General features: G+C 47.9%; 1 protein-coding gene across 4 annotated transcripts; it reads left to right on the top strand.

Moving 5' to 3' along the window:
- ID4 (inhibitor of DNA binding 4, HLH protein) lies at positions 4,333–16,244 on the top strand. Of its 4 annotated transcripts, none has more exons than XM_021387995.1 (3): positions 4,333–4,937; positions 5,353–5,411; positions 5,716–6,968. In XM_021387995.1, exons 1-2 carry the CDS (start codon positions 4,554–4,556, stop codon positions 5,395–5,397), a joined length of 429 nt encoding a protein of 142 aa, XP_021243670.1. In that variant the 5' UTR covers positions 4,333–4,553; the 3' UTR covers positions 5,398–5,411; positions 5,716–6,968. The 4 variants fall into 4 exon arrangements, with proteins under 4 accessions (XP_021243670.1, XP_021243673.1, XP_021243669.1 ...); XM_021387998.1 differs by having other exon boundaries at positions 4,333–4,944; XM_021387994.1 differs by lacking the exons at positions 5,353–5,411; positions 5,716–6,968 and adding an exon at positions 14,109–16,244 and having other exon boundaries at positions 4,333–4,944.

Here is an 18,355-nt window from a genome sequence, read left to right as displayed (position 1 = left end):
TTTTTTTTTTTTTTTTTTTATAAGTGTAGCTTTTTTTAGTGACGCTGAATGAAAGCATACAGGGTTAGGTAGAAGTATGCTCCTGTCCTGAGAAGAATGCTCTAAACTGGACAACAGACATGCAAAAAAACCCATCTCTTTTGTCTGTGAAGAGCTGTTGTGGGCTATCAGCAAACATTTCTCTCTTTGTTTTACAATAAACTTCATGCACGTGGGGCAGCTGGGAGGCAGCTGCCAAGAGCAGAGGTGAGGTTCTCAAGAATCTCTTAGTTTTTCTCATTAAACAGAAAATTCTCTCTCTGGCCACAACCAGTCAGTGAGTTGTATTTAGATTTTGGATTGGAGAGAACAGAGAGAACAGCACTGAAGATGGCTCATGCTATGTGGGGAAAAGGTTTGCATTAAGAAGAGTTTTACAGAGTTCTGACAATGAATCATCCCTAGCAAGGAGCAGTAGCAAAAGACTTTGGTCAACTGGAAGACTACAGAGTGAGGTGACTGCTCCATGTTCCCCCAGAACCTGATGCTCTGAATCCCTGAGAGGTTCTGAGGAGGCTGCGGAGGAGCCCATAGTCTCGCTTCCAGCATGGCCACATCTGAGGAGATACAAGCATGCAGAAAAAAAACATCCCAGCAAAAGATTTACATATTCTTTCCTCTCTCTCCCTCCCCCAAGCTAATTTTTCATTTCATATCACTGCCCCCTGTTGCCAAGAGGAGTTTATCTATGGTGTTTGGTAAGGGAGCACTAAACACATTATAGTGCTATTTTAAATGACATCACAACTAACTAGATATTTTAATTGAAGGTAAATAACCAACATTATTGCCATTTGAATGATAGCAATAGTGGAGAGTAATGGCACCACTGAGGAATCAATTGCTGTTTCCCTCATAAACCATAAACCATTCAGAGATTTATAATGCTTTTTTAATGATCAGCCCTTCTAGGTGTTGAGCAGCTCCTCTGAGATCCTGAGTCTTCTGTCTGCCTGCTGAAGTCAGTGGGGACGGGGGTGTCTCAGTGTAATGTATTTTTGTGCCACCTAGATGAAACTTGTCACACCAGTTATCAGCTGTAGTTATCAGCAAAGGAAAGACTGGGATTTTACCACGCTGCTCTGAAACGGCATGCCCCAAAGCCCAGAACAGGGACACTTGACTCAACCATTGTTTCATAGCTTGTTTAAGAATAAAAATGCATTGTGCATTTGTGTGCATTTCATGCCCTCTTAAGGTAGGTATAGCAAGTAACCTTGTAGCGGAAACCACGTCAACTGCTTGCTTCCTTCTGCATCCCTAAACATGTTGCCTTCGAGTTTCAACTGCCCCAAGGCTATATTATCTAAGGTGGTGCCACTGGTTGGTTCAGTGGCATCATATCATGCACAAACACCAGTGGGTTGAGAAGTGCTGTCCACTGTGCTCTCCCTTCCCTGACTACTGGGTCCTAAAGAAATGCCACTCAGGGATAGTATCAATGGCTCAGGTTTATTTTTGCAGTTAGAGTCAATCACATATTCATACGCTCAGACCCGTGCTGACAAATTCAGCCTACTTTACTCGAGAGAGGACTCTCATCAAGTTAAGTGGGATTATCCCCATGATGAAGAGAATATAAGGCTGCTAATTATGTTTTCATTTTTAGCTTGGTTTACCTTAGTTTTGTATGATAAACAACTTTTTTTAAGCTCTAGAGAGCATCCATGATGTGATTGTGACCCATCAAATCTTGGCTAAACTGGTCTCTGCAAGCACAATCAAGCATCTTGTGACAATATTGCAAGAGCTGGCTACGATGGAAATGAATCTCCACTTCGGATGTGGGAAGAGAGCAAAGAAAAACACAGCCAAGACAGATGAGCTCCTCCAGCCAGCCAGGAAGGAACCACATGCTTAAAGATGCACAGAATTCACTCTGAAAACCCAGACTCAGTCTGGTGAAAAAGAGGAGCGTTAATCCCTATATACTCATGTCATGAAAAATATTGCCATTAATAGGACAAAAGCATGAGCAGCAGCCACTGCCCCTCTCTTCTGTGTTTGTCTTCAGGGATGAAGAGTTTCACCGTACCTGTTTCCATTGCTAGCATACTGGGGTTTCCAATCCATTTCTAGCGCAATTTGCTTAGCATCTGGTGCACATCCAATCTAAATGTTGAAAAAGCAGCCGACCCAACCTGCACCCACTTAAGTCAATGACAAAACTCCCATTGACTTCAAGGAGAGCAAAAGCAGTCGGGTTGTTAACAGGGAATTGGTGCCTATTGTTCACCAGAGCATGTCGGACTAGCATGTATCAACTCCACCAGTATCAAAGGGAGTTACTAGAGGAAATCCCCTGAATATTTATGTGATAGTCAGAGGGGAGGGCTGTTTTTCCCTTTCCCACATGTCTCTGCTGAGGTGCTAGGTGAACAAACACAACTCCAGCAATGCATGCCGACCCTCCGATTTCCCTTCAGAGGGAAGGGACGGATGATGATGGGGAGAGCTCACTGGCACATTGCGATCCTTTGCACCTTACAAGAAATACTCAGTCATCCGCAAGAGCTGGCGTGGAGTCGGTAGGTTCTCTGTAGTGACGCTGCAGCATGCATTGTCTGTCCCAGGTGGCTTTGTGAGAGCCATAGGGGAACCACTGACATACTGGGGCTTTCCAGAGATTTCCAGTGAGATCACTGGAGCTCCTAGAAGGCATTTTGTGCAAACAGACAGCCTGATATACAGTATGCACATAGATTTTAATTAAATGGGATCAGCAAGATTTGTGTCTACACGCTCACTGTAATTTAAAATGTGAAGGTTTTTTAAACAGCACGTTGGCTGTCCATGTTATAAAGACTCTGGGAGACAAAGTATTACCATAATGTATGCCATTGGGCCTATATATTGTATGTATATATTTCCACCTTGTGAGAGTCAGAGGCTGCAGAGTGGAATTTCACAGAATAAAAGCAGTGACTGCAGCAGAACCAGGATCACCAGGCCTGTAGCTAGGATGGAGGTACGTCTTCCCATCATATTGTCACAATGTAGAGCACAAATCAAGTGTCAGCCAGAGATTCACACCACACACCTCGTTTTTGCACTTAGAGAAGCCCGTCTGCCATCAATAGCACTGGCAATGCGGGATGGAATAAACAGATAAGAGTGGGAGTATTTGTAAGCACAGCCTCAAACGTTCTTAAAGGGTGAGAGAATGGAAGCGTGCTTCATTGCACTCTTCAGATGATCCGGTCTCTGCTCATTCACCTTCTGGGTTTGACAGCTTCCCACCGTATCCTTTCCATATCCCCCAGTGTGACTAACCCAGGAGGGGACGTGCAACCATTTATCACCGTTATGCATTTCTCTCCTTCCATGGGGTCTGATCTGCGAGCCTGAGGCAGATCTTGCAGCCTCCTCTCCTCTCCTTGCACCCACCAAGGTCCCAGAGCTGTGCCTGCTGAGGTCCCAGAGCAGTGCAGCTGCTGCAGGGCTGGGCACCGTGCCCCTCGCAGTGTGGTCCCGCTAGGTACGTGACGGCCGCTAATCCCGGGAAGGAATTAACAGAAAGTTTGAGCACAGCATTATTAAATTAAAAGGTTGCAAGCTGCCACCAGACGACTTAAGAGGGGCTCTGGAGTGTGCGTCTGTTAATTTTAATGCTCTGCCTCAAAGTACAGAACTCTGGACATTTCCAGCATCATATTTAAAACATGGTACATCCACTAATACGTGATCTCGTGCATTAATGGACCAAATTAAGTTACAGGTATGAATTTTACATAAAACGGATTAATATTATATGTCATGGAGGAATTTTAAATACCCCATCTCCATGCATTTTTAATAGTTATGTGCTCTAATTTAATGTTCCCATGCACCGCTCCGCCCGAGCCCCCAACCCCTCCTCCCCTCCCTCAAGTTTCGCTCAGGATTTTTCCAAGTCCCCCCAGATACACGCGGAGGGTAACGCGGAGCGGGGAAAACCGCGCTTCGCCACCCCAGGAGGTGCTACTCTCTCCCCGGGCGTCGGGTCGCACCGCTGCGGGCCGTGGGGCTTTGCGCCGGGAGCCGCCGGGCGCCCGGTCCCGCCCGCATTCCCGCAGTCCTCCCTCCCGGGCCGCCTCCTCCTCCTCCGCCTCCAGCCCCGGGGGGAGCGCCGCCCGCCCGCCCCCTCCAGCGGCGCCGCCGCCCCGCCGCCATTGGCCAGCGCCGCGCTCCGAGGGGGGAACGCGGCGTCCCGATTGGCCGCGCCGCCGTGCTGCGGCGCCCCCCCCCGCCGCGCCGCGCCCCGCCCGCGACCGCCTCTATTTAGCGGGCGGCGCGGGCGGCAGTGACAGCAGAGCGGTCGCGGCTGAGCAGCCGGAAGGGAGAGGGCTTGCTGCGGTGCCGTCTTCGCCGCATCCCCGTAGGGAGAGCCGCGTCAGTGAGCAGCGAGAGGCCGCGGCCGTGCCCCGCTCGCGTTGCGTGGCGGCGGGCGGGCGGCGGCGTGCCCGAGGTCGCGGGAGGAGGTGGCGGGGGAGGTCCCGATCTCTCTCCCGATCTCTCTCCGTGCCCGCGGCACCATGAAAGCCGTGAGCCCCGTCCGGCATCCTGGGCGCAGGGCGCAGCCCGCCGGGGCGGGCGGCGGCGGCGGGGGGCATCCGGCGCTGCGGTGCCTGGCCGATCACAGCGGCTGCAAAGGGGGCGATGAGCCGGCGGCCCTGTGCCTGCAGTGCGATATGAATGACTGTTACAGCCGGCTGAGGAGGCTGGTGCCCACCATCCCGCCCAACAAGCGGGTCAGCAAAGTGGAGATCCTGCAGCACGTCATCGACTATATCCTCGACCTGCAGCTGGCTCTGGAGACGCACCCGGCGCTGCTCCGGCAGCCGCCGCCCGCCCTGCACCCGGGCGGTTGTCCCGCGGGCACCCCGCGCACCCCGCTGACGGCCCTCAACACCGACCCGGTAAGAGGTGCGTGCCCGCTACGGGGCTGTGGGACGTGAGTGGGGGGCGGGAGGGGAGCGCTGCCGGGCCCTGGGGCAGCGCATCCCGGAGGGGCCGGGGCGGGCGCGCTGTTTTCCGGCGGAGCTCCGCATCCATCCCCGCGTTGTATCTGTAGCCCCTCGGGGGAGCGGCCGCGATCCGCGTGTTCGCACGCACGGGAACACCGCGCGGCCCCTGCGCTCCCCGGGCACTGAGCGTCTGGGGCGGGCGGCACGGGGAGCATTCCGGCTCCGCGGGACCGGCTCCCCACCTCGGTGCGCACCCTCTACAACTGGGGGCTCCCGGCAGCGCCATGCATGAAGGGGGGCGGGGGGGTGGGGGAAGAACGCGCGGTCCGTCGATGCCGCCGTGACGCGCCGTCTCGTTGCTGCGCAGGCTGGCTCTGTTAACAAGCCGGGGGACAGCATCCTCTGCCGCTGAGCGCCGCTACCCAGGTGAGTGCTGGCGTCGGGGGCGGCGGAGTCGGGGGGCGCGGCGCTGGGCAGGGGGCTGAGCGCGGCTGGGAGCCCGGCGACAGGCTGGGGGGTTTGTTTCCCATTACGGAGCGGGTTTTCATTCTTCTAACGATCGGCTGTTATCACAGCTCCCCCACCCCCCAGCCCAGCCCGGGGGCCGCGGCTCTGTGTGTGTGCGTGTCTGTATGTGTGTGTGACCCGGGGCCTCGCGGCGTGCCGCTGGCGCCAGCCCGTCTGGAGCGGGGCGGCTCACCCCCTTCTGTGCCTTCCTTCCTTCCCACAGGTGCGCGGCGGGGGACGGGCGGGGCGATGCCCGGCCTGAGCCGCTCCCAGGCTCCGGCCGGCCCCGTCTCCCCGTGCGCGCCGCCCCGGCCCCGCTGCTCGTCGCTCCCCGCGGTGGTCGCGGTGGGGTCGGACCGAACAGGAGGAGCGGCGGCTCTGCCTCGGGACCGAGTGCGACGGAGGGACGAGCACGGCTCCACCGCGCAGCGCTGCCGACCTCCGGAGCGCGTATAGATAGACCTCGTCTATTGTTTAAAATAGATGGCTTATGGGGCCCGGGAACTTTCTTCTCCCTGCAGGAATGTTGCATACTGTACAGAGAAACGAGTGACATTTCATACTGTGTACATAGAGAGATGTTCTATAAGTGTGAGAAAAGTATATGCTTTAATAGACTACTGTAATTATAAAATATTTTTAATTAAATATTTTTTGTAAATATGATAAAAGTGTGTATGTTTTTTTTAAATCTGTGGGAAAACTGCAGCTCAGTGTGGAGCTCCAGTATGGAAATATCCCGAATGCGTAGGGCTTCTTTGTCCCCATGTCCCTTAGCCTCGGCTGTTCGGCTGTAGCGGTGGTCCTGCATGATTGCATGCCATGTCTGATTGCAAATAAACTTGTTCCGAGTCATACAGAAGTGTTTTCCTCGACCTAGACTTGAAATGTTTGTAAGTGTATATACATGGAGCCTACAACTTTTGTCACTTAGCACAGGGGTTTTTGGTGCATTCTATACGCGTAGGAGTAGGATGTAGTGTTTTTTACTGCGAATAGACATTCTATCTACTTTTTGCATTATGGGGCGATGCTTTAGCTCTTAAATCGGCTTTTTTAAAATCTGCTGTTGCATCAGATCAAGAAATTTGTTCTGGAACTTCCTTTAGTACCCAAAGGTTTTATGGGGAACCTGCATTCCTATGCTCTTACGAACCGCTTGAAAAGCGAAAACAGTTCTCTGCTTGCAACCAAAGTGCAACCCACGAACAAAACCAGTCACTGTTTTCTTCATCCAAAGAGTATTAGTGGGGGACTGTGGGAAGGCGTGTGGGACACACCATTACCATCAGCGGTGTGGACTCATCTGAAATGAACTTAAGTAGACCAAAAAAAAATCAGAACTGTGTCAAGATTATTTTTCTAGTACCGAGTAACTTTCGTTTCACTGCAGCTATGTTACAGCTAAAATCCTGTTTAATCTCTGTGATGTGTAATTACTACATGTGAACATTAAACTAGATTTACCTGTCTTTACCTGTGATTCTTCAGCTTATTTCTTCAATTCTCTGAGTTTGCATGTTCTCTTTGCTGTTTGTTTCATATATACCGTTTGATGGGCAAATGCATCCTTGTACACCTTCGTTTGCAGAGTGTGAGGCGGTGCCCAGGCCGGGTGGAGGATGCCTGCTTGGTGTGCTCAGCAGCCTGTGTGCTTCTGAGATGGGGTTTTCAGATGGGGAGAATTAAGTAGGGTTTAATTGGGTGCTTTGTAAATAGTTAGCCAACTGTGTGTGTAACATGGGCTGCTTGACTGAAAAAGAGGATTTGTTTCAGATTATACAAGTGTCAAAAGTACCGTAACCCAAGGGACTGCTGCTATTAAGTTAAATATTTATAAGGAAATGAACTACTGGGGTCATTAGCTGTTGACTACAGTGATAATGTCAACAAGATTAACATTTTCTTAATCAAAATAATTGCATCAAGATCCAATCAAAGCCGAGCTCGCGTGTCAGCAGGCACGAGGCCTCCTGTCACCATGCTGCTTTGAAGGCAGAGGCATCTCACACGGCCCAGGGACAGGCATGGGGTCTTGCTTTATATTTTTCCCCTTACTCAGATGTTACAGTAACAGTTTAACAAGCAAAATACGTGTTCTTGTAGAATTAAACCATGAACATCTTGTCCCATGTCTCCCACAAATTCAATGACAGTAGGAATACTATTAATAGGCCATTTTGCGGCAGTTTGGGAATTCTTCGTTGTGTTTTTAAAAACAAACAGTTTTCCACAGGAAAGGTTTACATTTCCATTCATTTTCCTTGTTTAGCCTATTAATATTTGTAGTCCAATGCTTAGTTTAGCTTATACAGCTCGGCTTATTTTGTATACAGGCTTTTCAGTAACATTAGTTCTCAATACCCTCGTTTGTTTCTCTCCACTGTTGCCAAATTACAGTATTCTGTTACACGGAGGAGGAAGCAGCAAAATGCGCTGTCTTAAGACATGAAACTGCCTTGTGGAGTTCGCCTGCGTCGAGGCCACTGTGTCCTGGGAGAGCCAATAAATCACGGACTCAACCCTGTATTGATTCAGACCACGGCAGCTTCCCATTGAGTTTAGTGAATCGAGTTTGGTTTTGTGTTTTTAAAAATGTCGTGGAGCAACAAGTTAGAGCCTTCAGAAAACAGAGCTCTTCCTGAAGAGATGGGAAATTTTTTCATGTTCTGTAAGATCCTTGACGAATAGGAAAGCCAATATATAGCATACAAAACTGCTCTATCGCAGCATCAAGGCTGGTCTTGATTAATTCCTCATGCTATGCGTGAAGCTGTAAGCAAGGAATATCTTGTTGCTCTCTTAATGCTGGAGTCAGTATGGCCACACTTATTTTGGTTTTTCAAAGGTTTTAGAGTCATTCAAAATATTTGAGTCTCGTACCTCGTTTAAATCATGCTTTCCATATAGCAAGAGACATAAATATTTGAACAAAGGCAAATTAAAATGGCTCTTTCTTCTAATGCCTCAGATTTTCTTAGCCACAAAAGCATTCCTTAAAAGGAACTATTTGATTGCGTGATGAGGGCGGTGGTGAGGCTGCCAGATTAGGAATTAGGATACCAAATTCTGTTCCCAGCTCTGCTACTGTGTCTCCATTGTGACCTTGAGCAAGTCACCAGCTGTCAAACTGAGGTCCTGCTTCGCATTTGCCATGCGCCAGTGACTGAGTGCGCTTGGCCCTGTAGGAGCCGAGAGATGGAACAGGCAGAAAGTAGTAGTGGTTTTTATTTCATCTTTGGGGAAAGTTTTGGGTTACAATGGAAGTGTAGGAAGAGGCAGGGTAGTTTTTAGGAAGCCTTTTGAAGGGGAGACTGTGAGGACCCTTTCGCTGGGACGCTGCATGCATGAAGGATGGGGAGATGGCATCGGGAAGGAGTAGAGGAGGGATTGAGGTCATTCCATCCCCAGCTTGCCTGCTGTGCTGTCTGCAGAATGCAGTGATGAGCACTGCACCTCCATCAGCTGCAGTGCTGCGGTCCCAGTCCATGCAGATGCTCAGACTCCTCTGACATTTCCAAGCCATCGGAGGCGTTGCTTCCATAGGAAAGCCAAATTCCAGCCCTTACCATGGGAGATGCATTTTTTCAACTGTTTTGCATGGGGCTGGTATTTATTTTCACTTTCTAAACCACGCTGTGCTGCTCTTAAGCAGTTGTGTTTTCAGCCCCAACCGAAGTGGTGCTGAGGAATGCCATAGCTGTCCTGCAGGTTGTTCCCAGTTAATGAATAAACAGATTTATGCCGTAGCAGGGCAGCACTCTGCTGTTATGTGTTTTCAGTGCTTTTATAGCTGTAGAAGTCAGATTTTTTAAAAACCTTTGCAGTCAGGAAGAAGAAACCACAGTGCGAGCAATTTGAGTAATTGTCTCAGATGCAACACAATTTACGGGCTTCTCCAATAGTGAGGCTTGCAATGCTAAATAGCGTGCTTCCCAAACAGCACTGAAAACATTTTGCTCGCTACTCCCAGCACATGTGATCTGCAAACACAGGCTAAATATATTCTCCCTGTGCAACCGCTTCCATTAGAAAATTCACCTCCTGCGCTAGAGAGAAGTCGCCCTGACAAACACCCTTCTCCATCTGAAGGGTGCCGGGCTGCAAGGCAGAGCTGCCCCAGCTTTCTTCCCTTGTTGGGCATGCAGCATGCTTCGGCATGGTGTGAGGCTTGGGGTTTATTTTCTTTCCCTCTTTTTTTTTTTTTTTTTCTTATGTTCTTCCCATTTTAACCTTATTTTAGCCTTGAGTCTGCTCACTCCCCCTCTCCCGAGATAATGTGTTTATCAACCGGCGGGATACACTCGTCTCTGGTAAAAGAAGCGCTCTGACAATTTTCACAACATGTGTAATTTACTTAAGGACCCTAATGGCTTCTTCTGAGCCGTGTCATGTAAATAAATATTCAGACCATTTTTAACATGCACATTATGTACTCCACAGATCAATGGCTTCTTTGAAGCTGTTACAGTTCATCCTGTGAGTTCCTATTCAGACATTTTTTAATATGTATTATTATTTATCATCCCTTCATTCAGAGATGCGGTGTCTCTATTTGTGGCAGTCCAGCATTTATGCATGCGGTACAGAACATTTCAGAACAAATACTGCTTATCCTCTTCAGGGGTTCGAAAATGTCCCATGGCAATGTGGAAGCAGGAAAAGAGTGGTTCACCTGAATGATGCTGCGGCTCATGCCCACTCGGGACCGGGTCTCTAGGCCTCCTTCTCCTGTTCAGCATCCCAGGAGCAGGCAGGCGTGAAGGCCCACGGGCATGGAAGCATGCACACAGATGTCTTTATGCCTCCACAGCTCCTGGGGCAAATCCTCTCCTATTTGCAGACGGTGGGGGGAAGGCAGGAGTTACATCCCCATCCCAAAGGGAAGCTGCAAGGGGAACCCTGACAGAAGCATCCTATGTGACAAGAGGGCCTGCGACCTCCGAGCAGACTGTGGTAGGAGAACCTGGGTTGAGAAAGCTATAGCTTCTGTTTGAATGCAGACATCTGCAACAACAGAGGTGGAAACATTAAAAAAAAAATGCTATCAAAGTTATTTGCTTGTAATACGAAGGCTTTTGTTTCACCTTGTTTAAACAGTCCCACTCCTCTGTTTAGTTTACTTGTGTTAATATCCCCCAGAGGCTTCATCATTTGCTATTGATGAGCATACAACAACAAAAAAAAGGAGAATGTTGCTGTCCATGCAATTAATTCTCTTTCCAAGTGCTTAAAATTCAGCATATCCCTTCTGTTCCAAAGGTGCTAGATCTTCAAAACCAGCAAGCTGCTCGCAGTCATCTGGGAAACCCAGGTTGTTTTGGAGCACATAAAAACATTCAGGTCTGATAAATACCCACAGTGTGTTTTGCATCTTCATAATTTGGGATTCCATTTACTTGGCATATGCAATAAATAAAACAATAAATAAAATATGCTTCCTGCCTCAAGGACATTTCTCTGCATAAGTTGCAGCCCAGTATACAAACTCTTTCCAAACCAGCTGGCACCATGCACCTACCACACTTCTCATTCTAAAGGCAGAAACACCTTACGGCTGAGTGCAAACAACGCTGTTGCAACCAGAATGGAAGCAGCGACAGATAAGGTGTTTAATAAGGATGTTAAGAAGTATAAATAAAGCACTGCTTTAGGTGGAAAATGGGCAAATTGTGTTTGTTAGCCTTTTTTTTTTTTTTTTTTTTTGTGAAAAATGCTTATACCTAAAGCATTGGAAACTCCAGTGACTCAGCTCTTGATCTAATGCCCACTGAAGTCTTTCCATCCTTTTCAGCAGTGTTTGGATCCCAATGGCAAATGGCAAATCCACATGAGTGAACATTCGGGCTCTTCAGCGCCCTGCTCTGCGTGGACAAAGCCCTATTGTATCTGTTCCATTTGGATCCAAGTTCCACCACATGATTTACTCCATACCTATACCCATGTCACTGCCATAGGAACTGGAACCGAATGAAAAGACACCGAGCCCAGGGTCACACCTCCCTGCTTGCCCTCAGCCAGCCCATGCCCACCTCCCCCATGCCCAGTGCTGCAAAGAGACATGACCACAGCAGCACCTCCAGCTCTGCCCCCGGCCTCCAGCCCATTGGCCATGTGGGGTTGGATGCTCGCGTCTGGCGGCTGGCAGCACTTTTGTCACATTCAGCTTGAGCACTAAATATAAACAGAGAGCTCCACCTGTTTGCTTGGATTCACTGAAATCTTAAAACAAAACTCAGGGCAAGGTCTTCCTTCTTTGGCTCGGGCAATGGCTGTAACGAAACAAACCGCATTTTGTTTTCTGTCAGACAGGTGTGATGGCACACCTGCGGGGCTCAGGCCTGAATAGCAGCAAGTAACCTCCAGTGGGTGAGGTGGGGGGCAGATCCTGCTGAACAAGGATGTCAGACCGATCTTTGTTCACTTCTCCCCACCAAGTATCTGTGGCAACAAACCGGAGATGGGTAAACAATCAGCTTCTGCTACAACAAGCTTTCCATTTAGAGTTCACCAGGAGCTCTTATTATATGAAAGGAAAGGGTGGATGTGGTGTCAACACAAGGTAATAGTAATATTATTTGAACAGGTGTGTGGGGTGTTGCTAAAGGGAGAGTGCGGGTGAGCAGCAGGGAGCAGTCAGTGCAGGGCTGTGCATGCAATAACCAGAGCTCACCACGTTTATTGCCACAACAATCGTGTGCGGCGACAGGTTTCACAACGGGCTGCTCCGATTTACCCGGTGCGCTGAACCGGTGCTGTGCTTCGTTGCTATCTAACTCCCTCCTGAAACAGAGCCTGGAAAAACACGCAGAGAACTCAGCGAGCAGCCCCGCTGTGCATGCAGCTACAGCCCTGGCTTCTCACAGGCAGCATTGCTGCTGGCCTGCTCTGGAGGAGAAGCAGCAGGTGGGGGATCCCAGCTCTGCACCAGAGGGACAATCACACCCTGGTGTGCTCCCAGGGCAGGAGATGCCGTGATTCACTGCAGGAGCTACGGAGGTTACAGAAGATAAACAGGGAGATATAGCATAAATTACATGAGACTGTTCTGAACAATTAGATGACTCGTTGGTCCATTCGCAGCATTGCTTGTTGCTTTATATCAAATCGGTTACAAAAGTGTCAGACTGTAAGCCAGGAAATTCTGCTCTTGTTCTCTCTCTTGCCTGTCCTTAAGGCCTACTTTATTCAGTGAGATCGTAATGCACATCCTGAGTATTTTAATAAGAAACTCTTGCATGCCACCGGTTTGTGCAAACAGTGGCTGCATTATTACAGGGACGAATTAATCTTCCAGGCGTCCGTTTGTGTTACTCCGATCAGGCAGGTCTTGTTTGTGCAGGGTTGACCCTGCTTCCTGGCGTGCTTGCCTGGAGATGCTGTGCCAGATTCCCCAGTGCTGAGGCAAAGGCACTCGGCTGGCACACTACGGGAACTGTGGGGACACTGGGATGGTGGCCATGGGACGCACACAGCCCTGGGGCTGGCAGGGACTTTGTAGGAGGATTTAAAGTAGATGGGAAATGAGTAGGTAGGTTGGAAACTGAGCTTGGATCTGCATCCTTCTGGTAATGTAGATTTAGCCTGAGGTCACAGGAGAAACCTTCGTTTCGAGCATTTTGCTCTCTCTGCCACATTTCCCCCATGTAGAGGTTTCATTAGATAGAAGCTTAATGGCAGTGTGGTTGCCATCTTGGGCCAAATGTCTTAGATACCCCTTGTTGGTTAAATCAGATATGCATCTTCAGTGCTGTCACAGCTGTTGTTTGCTGGATGAAAGCAGGAAAGCAAAAGGGCATTTATACTGTCCTGGATTCTCCCATGATACAGACAACATGGCCAAGCATGGTGGGGGCAGTGCTGGCATACAGCTATTTCAGGAGAGCAACATTTCACTAGATTTGGAGCAGGGGGAAAGTAAAAGGTGTTACAAAACACCTGAGTGCCCTCTGATTTGATTATGATCCAGGGTGCACCTTAGACATATATTGTTCCTTAGAGTTTCCTTGTAGAAGTCAAGACTATGCTGCTGTGTAGGCAGTGCAAACATGGGACAGCCTCTTCATAAACAGGAACGAGGTGTGGGCAGCTCAGGCAGCGTGCTCGTCACCAGGAAGACCCAGTCTTGGAGTTTCAAATGAGCTGTGGCATTTCAGTCTTTCATTGAAAGCTTATTTCACAGGAGAAGACACATCCTCTTAGGGTCACAGCATCAAGTTTTTACTCTCCACTTTGGATGGGATTTGCCAGTTATTAAGCAGGGAATTAAGAAATCAAAAAGAATAGCCTGGTAATATTTTAGGCACATTTTGAAGAATTTCGTTGAATCAGGACTTTGATGAATGAGAAGTGAATTCAGGCACAGTATCACACTTAATTCATACAAAGGTATTCATTTATCCGTGATGCATCAACCTATTATTAGTTGGCTATTGGTGCAAAAATTGGAGGGGAAGTCATTGGAGTGTGCTGCAGAGATGGAGCCTTATGGTGCTGCGACAGAGCACGCAAAGAATTCCTTGAACATAGATGAGGTGTCTTCATTAATAACACCGATAATTAAGTGCTTTCTTTTTTCTTTTTCTTTTCTTTTTTTTTTTTTTTCTTCGTACATAGAAAGTCCTGGGAATGCTGCATTTCTTCCATCAAGTTTAACCTTTCGGAACATGATGTGTATATTCTGCAACTGGTGCCTTTCCCAGCTGACATCCTCCGACATCCTTGGAGCCGTCCCGTCCTCTCGAGCAGCCTCAGTAGAATGCTGCCCTCTTTTGAACGCAGAGACGCAGCGCACATTGAAAGATGCTGGTGAATCCTGCGGGGCCGACGAGCGAGCGGAAGCCATATATTATGCTATTAAATAGAGTTAGGAGAGTTGTTTGGAAGAATGCAAATTCTCTAAAATATCAGTTCTCTTTGTTTTGAAAGATCTGGAAACAGAGAAAGGCGCCCAACTCTTTTAAGGAAATATTGTAGCCAGGGAAATTTGTGGTGGCTGTAGAAAGTGCCGCATCTCCAACTCGAGCAACTTATTGGGGAGATGTGCCTCCATCTGGAGGGAGAAAGGTGTTTCTCCAGCTATTCCTCCTCCCCAGTGGCAAGCAGCTGCAAGGGTAGGGCACACTTCTGTGCGTCTTCCTTCAGGGAAGGAATATAAGGGAGATCTTGTGGGAAAAGCTTTGCTGGAGGAGCCACCGCCTCCTTTTCTTCAATAGTGGCATTGACAAAACCCTTCTCTCTTTCTCTCCTACACACCCCTGCTTAACAAATCTTTCTGCTGGAGGCAGCAGGTGCAAGGGGCCATCACACCAGGTGTTGGGGCAGCAACTGGATGGTGCCAAAGGGACACCCCCGGGGGCTTTCAGTCTGTAGCACCCCAGAAGATGCCACTTCACACATGGGAGCAGGGTCTTAGACCCGGAGAACAGATGTTGCATGAGAGAGGTGTTAAGGAGGCCACGCACTGTGGAGGAAAGAAAGGAAGACGTGAATGCTCACATGAACACACAATCCTTTCCTTCCCCCTTATTTAAGCATGTTTCTCCCCACCTAGCCTTCTCACAGCTATCAGAAACTAAAATAAAAAGATAGGAAGCAAGGAGCAATATGCAGCCAAAATGTTGAGGCTGACAATACCTGTACATCCCATTAGTTAAACGATTTTTGCAGAAGAGCATGCTGCTTAACATTTATCTTGTTTTTCTGCACCTACAGATTTTTTTTTTACAGAATAGTGAGCGTGGTCAGTCTCAAATATCATCTGAAATAGGATAAGCAGAAAGGAACTGGGCATGCTTACATCACTGATAGTGTACACTGTCTCAAATATACATAGCATCGAACAATGCAATAAAAATAAACAATGCAGCATTGTGTTGGTTGCAACTCAGACTAACAAAATATTGCCACGTTTTTTCTTACAAAGCTGGCTGTGTGGTGGTGGCTGGAAAGACTCCTAAAGCACATAAAGCTCTTATCTTCCTACATTTCCCCAAAGAATAATAGATCAGTCGGTGCTCTGATGCTGTTTTAATAATGTACAATTTACAATTCATTTGGTTACCAAGCACTCACAGTATAATTAATTTCACAGACCCTTTCTTGCACATTCACGCAGTTTATGACAATACAGAGGGGAGGCGGGAAAACCATGTTCCCTTGTGTCCTATGGCAGAGCCTGTGCAGTGCGTCACCTAGCAGCCCAGGGGACAGCCATGCCACTGGGTGGCTGCTAGGACTCACTGTTCTCCTTCCTCCATCCCCTCTCCCACTGCCCTCCCCTTTCCTTTTGCACGGACACCCCTATGTGGGCATTGCCCTGGGGGGAACCCTGCAGCGCCCAGTGCCATCATGCTGGGGCAGCCCTATCCACCCATCAAACTTTGCACCATTTGTTCACTGGACTGAGACACGGGGATGGGAGAGCACGTGTTGTTGGGGCGTTTATTTCCATGGTCTTGTTATTTTTCCCTTTGTGGGGAATCAGCACAGTTGCCTGAGAGACTTAAATAATGGACTCTCTGCAGTGAATGTTGCTGCTGCTCTGTGATGTCTTGCACATCAAAGCAATTTCTCAAATCTATGTTTACCACTTTGATAAAGACAACACTGCGAGGAATTCGGAAGCTGCGGCAGGCCTGCCAGTCTGTGCAGCACCTAGAGCTGTGAGACGGCGGTGTATGAACAGCAAGCCACACCACCACTGAGCTTGCTGCCATCATCAAATAAACACGTTTGGCCTTTCTTTCCTGAATTTCCCAAGCGTTCTTTCCCTCTTCGAAGCTCTCAGTGCATACACATTCACAGTGTCTAAATACACATACAGGTGTATTCCTATACATGTATATACATATACACATGACACATATGCATGTCTGAGGGCCGAGGTCCCAGTTGATGGATGTTCAGTGTACGATCTTGGGTACAACCACACAGGTACTCACACTGGAGAGCAGCTTAAAGCTACATGGCTTGCTAACTTTCTACAACTGGAGATGAGTTTTTTTCCTTGTCTAGATGCCAAAAAGCTGCAAAGTATACTGTTTTTTTCAGGGAGTAAGGACCGTTGTAACTCAGAGCAATACACGCTTGATCGACTCCTCCTGGGTCCTGTGTGATTTGCAGAAGACATTAGCTGTAAGAGGTACCCCCTCTGTAATGCTGCCTCTCCAGCTGGCTATTCCATCTTCTGGCACTCAGCCTATTGGGTAGGTCTTCCGATCTCTTAATTGAACAAAGATGTGGTGATACAGGGGCCATGAAATACCGCTTACACATCTTGTTTTCATATAGGATTTGACGGTCAGTTTGCCAACACATTGAAGACCTGCTACTCGTATTTTTTACACCCATAGAAACATCATTCTTCTGTTAATCAGGGCATATCTATAACCATACGCGCAACCGGAAAACATTATTAAGGGCATCATGTGTGTATCCATAAAAACAACAGTAGCAACTGTTGATATTATCAATTATTCTTATTTGTGGCATAATCATAAGTAAAAGCTTGAGTAGTTCATGTACATCCCAAGGGGCCCCGAATCCCCACTCTACAGCTGGCAAGAGATTCAACATGATGCACAGGAGGCTGACAGAGCCCGATCCCTCCAGGAGGGCACTGGCCTCACTCCTGCCCAGAGAAAGCACCCAGAAAAACCCAGCATAAACTCTTCCTAAAATGTGGAAGTAGCAAACCAACAGGGGTCATTTCTAACCTGTGTATGTACAAGAGTCAATATTTAGCTTCAATCCAGGTAACTTTTGCATACAGCCAAAGAATAAATGATTGCCTAACTCTTTACTTTCTGCTTTTTCACCTGTCTCATCCCTCTTCTTCACAGCGCTTCTCTTGGCGTCATTTCTCTTTTCACTTCAACAATATTTTGTTTTGAGTTAACATTGCTCAAGAAATTAATGCAACTGTTCTCGTAAAATTCCTTCTCATATCAACCCAATTTCAAGGCAAAACTCTCTACTTTCAGTTACCAGGTCTGCACCTATCAAAGAAAACAAAGCACAGCATTGCTAGGAAGCATTACTTGTTTTATTTCAGCATTTTTTCTTGCAACACTGAAAAAAAAATTCTCAGATGTGAAAGTTGACAATATTTAAAAGCACAATGTCTAAACAGCACTGTGAAAGTAATAGTATTTATAAAAATACATAGGCATTTTAATATTTGATCAATTATTATTCTTTTCTCAGAAAAAAATCTGACCAATGGCTTAACCAAATCTCTTTCTTTTATGACCACTGAGGGAAAAAAAAATCAGTCTTCCCATGCTTTTTAGTCTATACTGATTAGGAGGTGTAAATGAGATGGGCTCTGCAGTGGAGAACAAGTCGGGGATCTGGGCTGGTACCCATGTCATCCAAAGTTAGCTATGTTAGAAATCTTTCCTCAGTTTCATTCCTTGTGAACCCATGGGGAATATCGATATTAGAAGGTTAAATGTGCTTTGATGTGGGGGCCAGCTGGCACAAGTCAGCCCACATCTATTCCCCTAATCCTCCTTCCTTCCAAAAGCACCTGTTGGGAATGGTTGTCAGCCAGAACTAACACCTGAGCTGTGTCCAGGGGTGGCTTGAGAGAGCTGTGTCTGACCCAAACCAAAGCCATGCCAAGGACGCTCTAACAATTTAACAATCCACGTAATTGAACTCCAGCACCTGGGGACGTTCCCTGGCTCTGTTCCCTTTACAGTCTGCACGTAGCCACACAGAGTGAAAAGATTTGATAAAATACCAATACGATGACACTTTCAGTGCAGGGTTATGTGTTAAAAGGCATTACAACTTCTTAATGCATCTGCTGAAAACAGTTTTGTAAATCAACTACTGCGTGTAGTGATGACTTCTAA

Source organism: Numida meleagris, chromosome 2 (assembly GCF_002078875.1).
Source record: "Numida meleagris isolate 19003 breed g44 Domestic line chromosome 2, NumMel1.0, whole genome shotgun sequence".
Taxonomy (NCBI): domain Eukaryota; kingdom Metazoa; phylum Chordata; class Aves; order Galliformes; family Numididae; genus Numida; species Numida meleagris.
Note: the sequence above shows the minus strand (reverse complement) of the source record. Positions and strands in the feature narration are given on the sequence as shown.